The 7954-nt window shown below is 64.2% G+C and overlaps 1 protein-coding gene across 1 annotated transcript; it reads right to left on the reverse strand.

The window, feature by feature from the left end:
- Positions 1 to 1867: 1867 nt before the first annotated feature.
- On the reverse strand, positions 1868 to 6265 carry GPR37L1 (G protein-coupled receptor 37 like 1). Its single transcript, XM_084498292.1, has 2 exons — positions 5511 to 6265; positions 1868 to 3141 (listed from the first exon to the last, which is right to left on the reverse strand). Exons 1-2 carry the CDS (start codon positions 6135 to 6137, stop codon positions 2326 to 2328), a joined length of 1443 nt encoding a protein of 480 aa, XP_084354418.1. The 5' UTR covers positions 6138 to 6265; the 3' UTR covers positions 1868 to 2325.
- Positions 6266 to 7954: the final 1689 nt, after the last annotated feature.

Here is a 7954-nt window from a genome sequence, read left to right on the forward strand (position 1 = left end):
GCTCCAGGGGGGGCGGCGAGGCCGGGGTGGGGGGGTCCTCTTCTGTTCTCGTTTTTGCAGAATTGCACAAAGAGAGGTTTCCTTTTTTTTTTTTTAATTTAATGAATTGTAAAGTGTCGTCGTTCCTCCCCCCGCCCCCTTATTATTATTATTATTACTTTTTTTTTTTTTTTAAGAGATATTTTGGCTCAGACTTGACCTCTGTCGGGAAATGATTCTTGTAACTGTACAATTTTTTTGCCTCCTAATGATAATAAATTAACAATTTTGCGTTGCTGGGGGTGGTTGCTGTCCTTGCTTGCTCTCCGCCGCTGCCACCCCTCCGCCCTGGGGGCCGTGCCCGTGCAGCACCCGGTGCTGGAACCCAGCTGATGGCCCCCACTGCTTCATTTTCTTCTCCTGGACGTGCAGAGGGACTCGGAAACCTCCGGCTGTGACCATCGCTGCTGCCAGACCCTCACCCACACCCGCCCCGGGATGGTGACGCTGGTTTTGGTGCGGGATCTTGTGGGATGGTGATGCTGGTTTTGGTGTGGGGTTGCTGGGGGGCTCCTGCCCCATTTCCCTGCCCCCTTTACCTGTGCCAGCTCCACCCCAGGGCTTTTGGCCGGTGCTGTTGGGGGGCACCCCTGCCCTGCACCCCTCGGGGCCGTCCCATTGCACCCAGGGCTGCGCTTGGTGCTCCTGAGCCCCCCGCCCGGGGTACCTGGACGCAGGATCCGAGCGGGGCCGGGGTCCATCCTGGCACTGGGGCCGTGCATCACCCGCAGCCCCCCCCCACTTTGCTCCTTCCCTGCCCCCAGCCTGGCTCCCTCCTCCCCACGCACCCAGCAGCAACAAGCCGCCCATTGTTCGCCCTTGGCCGGGGCTCAGGACGGAGCGGCACGGAGCGAGCGCATGAGAGCGGCCACCTCTCCCTGCCTCCCGCCGCCCCCGCGGGGCTGGACCCCCACCCAGACCCCGTTTGCCCCCCCCAGCCAGCCTGCCATCCACCCGCACCCCATTTTTTGTGCCTGCACCCCGAGCTGGGACCCCCTCTTCTCCCCATCTCTTCTCCCCCAAACCCACCGCGGCCCCACAGCACCGCCAACACCGGCCCCGGGGAGTGTGTGTGTGTGTGTGGAGGGGGGGGGTGGGCTTTGGCGGTGGAAAAGAAAAACCCGATTTTGTGCTTTGGGAAGAAAACTGGGCCTTTTGTCTCCTTGGTAACGGGGCTGAGAAAGCCAAGCTCGGTGGGTGCCGGCGGCGCACAAAGCCCGCAGTGAGCCCCCCGCATTCACCCGGCCGTAGCAACCCGTCTCCCTCGCCCCGGCATCCCGCGGGCTGGGGCGGGTGCCAGCCGCACACAAGGAGCTTTCACAGCCCCCGGTACGGGGAGGGGGGGGGCTCCCAGCACGGCCAGCCTGCCCCCGACCCACTCCCACCTCCGGGGTGCTCCCAGCGGCCCCAAAAAGGGAGCAGGAACCCGGGGCGAGGGGGTGGTTGTGGGGTTTGGGGGTGCCGGTGGTGTGAAATCGGCGTTTGGGGAGCGCTTTGTGCTCCCCCCCCCCCCCTCATGGGGATGTGTGGGGTTGGGGGTGGTGAAAGCTCAGCGCTGGGCTTTACTGGGACCAGTTCAAAGCTCTGAGACCAGTGCTTATAGGGCTCAGTAACACCCCAGAGGGACTGGGATGGGGGAGCTGGGCGCCTTCCCCTGTCTCCTTTAGGTGCTGCCTGCCCCAATGGGGCCGCTTTCCTGCCCCCTGTGTGTGTCCCCCGTGTCCCCCCCGAGCTGCCCGTGCCCACCCGGAGCCCCCCAGCCCGGGGGATGAGCGGGGTGCCACGCAGACCCCCCCCAGGCGCTGCTGGACGTGCAGGCACGACGTGCTCTAGCTTACTGGTTTATTGAGCTCTTACAGGGCACTGCTGGGACCCACTGGGACCTGGTGGCTGGGACCTTCCCCTACAGTGGAATTGGGGGGGACGGGGCAGGACGAGGGCAGGGTGCGTTTGCTAAAAGTCCTCTGCGAACCCTCCTTGGCGTCGGAGGGGACCTTTCCTTCGCAGCTCCATCACCGGAGCAGCACCCCCTGAGCCCGGCCGGGCAGCGGGGACGGAGGGTGGGGGACGGGGGGGTGCTGCTGTCCTCCCGATGTAGCCACGAGGCCAGGACCCCCCTCCCCAGCCCAACACGGGGTCGGAAGCCCCCCCCTTTTCCCCGGCGCAGCCCCTGAGCTGCTGCTTCTTGCTTTGCTCCGCGTCCAGACACTAAAACGACGACGTTTGGTCTCGTTTGGGGGGAGAGGAGGTGGCGAAACGAAATCTCTACAGCCCCCCGGGCGGCGCTTAGCACGGCGTGCCCAGGGCCAGCAGGGGCGGAGGGGACTCCCGGGGCTTGTCGAAGAAGATGGAGGAGGACATCTCCGTTTTCAGCTTGCTGTCGGCGCTGCCCTCGCTGGAGCTGGCGTCGGGGCCGCAGCCCTCGCAGCAGCAGCAGCAGCAGTCCATGAAGGCCTGGCCCAGGGGCCTGCAGAGGCAGAGGAGCAGGACGGGCGTCACCGAGCACTTGAAGAAGAGGAAGAACTGGTTGATGAGGCCGAGCAGGTCCAAGGTCTGCTTGGACACGTCGGGGGACATGTAGGCCACCACGATGTTGCAGACGTTCTCCGGGATGGCGCAGAGCCCGTAGACCACGGCCAGCCCGATGATGGTGCAGTTGAGGTGCCTCTCGCACTGCCCGTGCTTCGTCCCTCGGCTCTCGGCCTTCTTCTTCTCACCGCCGCCCACCCGGCGGGTCACCAGCTGGCAGCTGACGGTGAAGAGGACGGGCAGGCAGAAATAGCAGCCGAAATACCACCACATCCGCGCGTTCTGGTAGGTGAGCACCAGCGAGTAGACGGACTCGGGCAGCGCGGCCGAAGGCCTCATGGTGCAGTACTCCGACACCACCCCCGACACGGGCGACGTGTCCTGCGCCAGCTGCCAGAGGAGGATCTCCGGCACCGAGAGCGTCATGGAGCCCACCCAGATGACGGCCAGCTTGGCGATGATGGACTGGCAGCGCTCGATGGGCCGGGCGCTGGCCTGCGGGCTGGTGGCCGCGTGGAACCGGTCGATGCCCAGGGCGCAGAGGCTGAAGGTGGTGACTCCCAGCGACGACACCTGGAGAGGGGGGAGGCAGGAGAAGAGGGTTTTGCTACAGGGACACCACAGGGTGTTGGTTTTTATCACCTCAGGGGATTTGGTTTTATCACCTCGGTGGCAACCCCCAAATATCCAAGCCCGCAGCCCTCGAGCCGTCCTCCTTGGTTTTACGGAGGGCACGGCCTGTGGCTGCATCCCAGGTTTGGGGTTGCTTTTCTGTGACTCCTGAGAGGGCACGGGATGAAAATGTCCCTTTTTGACCTGTCTGTCCCTGCTGGAAGGGCACGGGATGAAAATGTCCCTTTTATGTCCCGTCCCTGCCCCGCTCCCCATCCTGCAGCAGGGAAAGGCCTCGGTGGACGGCTGTCCGTCCATCCAGCCAGGATGGGGATGGCAGGACTATCCCTCAGGCTCTTCCTCCTTTCTGAATGGGTTTAGGGGAGGAAAAGCAGGGAACGTCACCCCCAGCAGAGCCTTCCCAGGGCCCTCCAACTGCTTCGTCCCTGCCCTGCCTCCTGCTGCCCCGGCAGCCCAAAGGAGCCGGAGCTGCCCTTGTCACAAACCAGCTCGGGGCAATTTCCGCTGCATTGAAAATGGCAGGAAAAACATCCCCGTCTGCCAAGGGGAAGAGGCCAGAGGAGGCAAAGGGAGGGCTGGCAAGGCGCTGAGGGTCACAATCAGCATTCATCGTCCCGGCCCCGGGGCCGCAGCATCGCTCGGCGCCAAGCCCCAGGAGCACGGCGCAGTCACATGCTGGTGCCCCCCGGCCCCGGGACCGTTCCTGGCCTCACGAAGCCACCCCCCAATAGGTTTGGCAAGAAACAGGGCCGGCACCCCGACCCCAAACCAGGTCAGCCATCCCCGCCCAGCCTTTTGCTGTGGCCCTGGCTCGGCCTCGTGAGCGTTGCAGAGCACAGCCGCTCGTGCCCAACACCCAGCGTCTCCGTCCAGCTACGCTCAGCAGCATCTCCCCCGACTCAGCATCATGCCCCCAGCCCAGAATTGCCTCCCTGACCCCAGCCCCACCACCCAGGGCTGCTGCTCGTGTCCCAGCACCTCTGCCCCATACCCAGAGCCACCCCGAGCATCCAGCACGGGCGCTGTGTCCCACCACGGTGCCACTGCCTCTCCTCCACCCTGTGCTGTCCCCCAGCCTCTCCTCTCCCTCCTGGTGCCCCACTGCGCAGCTCGGGCTCAGCACAGCACCCTTCCCCTGAGACCCAGCAGATTTGCTCCTAATGGGGCCATCCTGCAGCCTGAGATGTTTGCACCCTTCTGGGACTGTGCCTCCCTGGGGCTGTGCTGTCAGCAGCCCCCATATCTCAGCAGCCCTCCTGGGGGGACCCCGCTGTCCCCAGGGCACCCTGGTGCTGCTGGGTCACTGCACCCAGAGGTGCCACCACCAGGAGAAACCCCCCCATGGACATGGCCAGGGAGCTCCTGGGGTTCAGGCCATGGCAGACCCTCCTCAAGAAGGGGACTGGTTTGGGGATTGCCCCCTTCCCTCTCCACATTCCTGCCCCTCTCCGAGTCCTCTGTCTGCATGACCGTGACATGGGAAGCCTGAAGTGGAGAAGAGGGATGGGGCTGCCCCGTGTTTCCACCACATTGTCACTGCCAGGGCAGATTTAGGGCCGATTTAGGGCCGTGCCTGGCAGCTGGCACATGGCAGTGGGCACCATCGCCCAGGCCTGCACCCAAAGGACCCAGCAGCAGCACCGGGTGCCACCCTGCCCCTGCAGCACCCCCCGGCAATGGCACCCAGGAACCCTGCGGGTCCCAGCCCCCAGGGCAGAAGTGGGACAGCTCAGGGGGATTTTGGGGAGGGGGTGTGATGGGATGTGTGCCATCGGGTGGGCCTGGTGCTTGGGGACGTGGTTTAGTGGTGGACTTGGCAGGGTCAGGCTGATGGTTCTGCTTTACAATTTAGGGGTCTTCTCCGACCTAAATGGTGCTGGGGTTCTTTGAGCACACATCTTGGGGCCATTTTTTGGCTGTCTGACGGGTGTGGGCATGGAGGGGGCAGCGGGGATAAGTAAAAATCTCAGGTTTCTGACCCTAATCCTGCCCCAGCACCGCTCCCCAGTGCCCCACCTGCAGCCCCCTGCCCTCGGTTCCCCCCCAGCAGCCCCCACAGCCAGCGCTGGGGGTGTTGGGCTGGGACGGGGACGGACGGATGGACGGATCCCACGGACAGAAGGCTGGACAAAGGAGGGTTTTGTGGGCCCTCAGTCCTGGGGGCACTGGTGCTGGCTGCAGAGCCCAGGGCAGAGGCAGCAGGAGGGAAAACATTGGGAACGTCCCTCGGCTCCTTGTGGAGCCCCATGCCAGACCCCAAAACGAGGGGGCAGAGAGGAGCCCCCGGAGGGCCCTGCGCAGCCCCTTACCTCCATGAAGGGCACGATGCGGCACGAGATGTCCCCCAGCAGCCTCTTCTTGGTGATCTCGTTGAAGATGACCACGGGCAGGCAGAAGAAGAGGATGAGGAAGTCCCAGAAGGCCAGGCTGGCCAGGATGGAGTTCCAGGCGCTCTTCATGTAGTAGTTGTGCCACACGATGCACATCACGGAGAGGTTCCCGATGATGCCCACGGCGAAGACGATGAGGGACAGGAACATGACGGCGTAGGCGCTGTACGAGCTCTCCGTCACCGGGTACAGCGGGTTCTGGATTTGCAGCCTCCTGTCGGACACCGTGGTGAGGTTGGCTCGGGGCTCGACCCCCTGCCCGTCCGTGGGGACCCCTCGCTGCTGCTCCGCGGGGTCGGTGCTGGAGGGCACCAGGGCCTTGGTGGGGTGCAGGCTGGCGGAGTTGATGGGCCGGGGGAACTCCACGCGCACCCCCGGCACGTATTGCTGCACCGATTTCGAGTCCTCCACCGTGCCCCGGCGCAGCCGCACCTCCGGGGCCATGCGGGGCAGCGTCCTACCCCCAGGCTGCCCGGCCGTGCCTCGCAACGCCGTGGTCCCCAGCAGTGCCAGCAGCAGGAGGACGGGTGAGGGTGGCGAAGGCATGGTCCCCAAGGCACCCGCTGCACGAAGAGGTGGCGGGAGATGCGGCAGCCCCGAGCGCAGCAACCCCGGGGCTGCGGGGAGCAAGGGAGGCGTCCGGAGGAGCACCCGCTCTGTCCGGCTCCGGCCGCTGCTCTGGGCTCTCCGGAGAGCTCTGGGCAGAATAAAAGCTGCTGGGGAGAGGCAGAGCCAGGCCCTCTGCTGGTCACCCACCCGCTCCCGGGGAGGCTGCCAAGCGCTGCGAAACCACGCCAGAGCCTGGGCCAGGCAGCCCGGCACGTCCTCAAGGCACCCCAAATCCCCATGGTGCCCCCCAGAGCAGCCCAGGCTGAGGATGCCGAGGGCTGAGCGCCGGGGAGAGCTCAGAGCTCAGCACTTCCCACCTGCCAGCCCCCCGAGACGGGCACTGCGTGTCCCCCGTCCCCTTCCCTGCCACTTGCAGCCTGCACCCAGGATGTCCTCGAGCAGCCGGGCCACTTGGCCAGCTCCTGGGGCAGGAGTGGGATGTGGGTGCAAGGAAGGACAGGCTGCCCTCCGGCACAGCTCCTTGCTGCTCTGGGCTGTCAGATCTGCTGGCCCTGCTCTCACAAGATTTATTGCTGCTTCCCCTGCTGATTTCCCCCTGGGACAGGGATTTGGACAGGACTGAGGGTCCCCGATCCCCTGTAGGCACCTCTTCCCATTCCCATCACCTGTCCTGTCACGGGCCATTTGGCTCTCTCTGATTTACAGGACAACAAATTTTGTAAATTCAACTTTATTTTATGAGCTCCATTTGGATCTCTCAAATTTACAGCACAACATATTTTGTAAATTAATCTTTATTTTATGAGCTCCAGCAGCGAAAAGAAACAAAAGCACCAAGCGGGGGCTCCGTCCCCTTCGCACTGCCTAGCCTAGCAGGTGAATTCGGGAATTCATCACTTTAATTCACCAGGTTCCTAACTCACAAGTTCTCTGCTGCAATTTGTGCCTTGTAAACCACGCCTGAGTTAATTTCGAAGCAGTTCCCCAGCCAGCAGTGGGAGCGCTCGCCCTTCCTCCTCCATCCTCGTGGTGCAGGCGCCCCCGCGGCACACGGGGAAGCACGAACCCTCGGCAGCCTGGCTGCAAAAGCTTCCTGGGGAGGCTGCCCTGTGCCATTTCCCCCAGGTGGTGGATGGCGAGGGGGCTCCTGTCTCTTCTCTCCCCTTGCACTGTCACCTCCTCCCCGTGACTGCAGGACCCCAGAGGTCCGGCTGGGAACAAGCCCGGTGGCACAGAGGTAGCCCACGGGGATGCAAACCAGGCTGGAGGTAGTGGGGTTACCCCAGATCTGGGGGGCTCAGGTCTGTCCCTTTTCTGCGTGGGGAGGTGTTGGAGGCCAGAGGGTGACGGCAGCTGGCAGGAAGCAGGACATGTGCCGACGAGGTGGGTTTCAGCAGTGGGATGCTCCTGCTGTGCTCAAAATCACATCGTGGGCAGCCGGCCCTTGGTGCTCGGTCACCTCAGCTGGTGGCAGAGACCCCCACGGCCCCCCAGCCCTCCAGGGGAGGCAGGAGGAGGCTCTGCTCCCCCATCACTTGGCACAGTGCAAGCCCTTCCTTCCTCCCCTGTGGGCTCTCCCCACTGCCTGTGATGCTGCCAGGCAGCAGCAGCCCCCAAATTCTGGGCTCACCAGCAGCCTGGGGCTGTGCCTGGCTTCTTGCCTCTCTCATGTGGCTTCTCCCACCCCCAAGTGCTGCTCCTGGTCTCCTGGGAGCACTGTGTTTTGGGAGCATCCTTTGGATCCTGCTGGGCTCTGCAGGGGCAGGCAGTGGAAATGGCTGAGGTCTGTTCTG

The sequence above is a fragment of the Aythya ferina genome (genome assembly GCF_964211825.1).
Source record: "Aythya ferina genome assembly, chromosome: 25".
In the NCBI taxonomy this organism is placed as follows: domain Eukaryota; kingdom Metazoa; phylum Chordata; class Aves; order Anseriformes; family Anatidae; genus Aythya; species Aythya ferina.

What these genes read in the sequence shown, in the direction of transcription:
- GPR37L1 (XM_084498292.1), bottom strand. Translation starts at nt 6,137, where the DNA reads ATGCCTTCGCCACCCTCACCCGTCCTCCTGCTGCTGGCACTGCTGGGG. An exon ending in GCATCGTGCCCTTCATGGAG is followed by an intron (nt 3,142 to 5,510) that starts GTAAGGGGCTGC and finishes CCCCCTCTCCAG; the next exon opens with GTGTCGTCGCTGGGAGTCAC.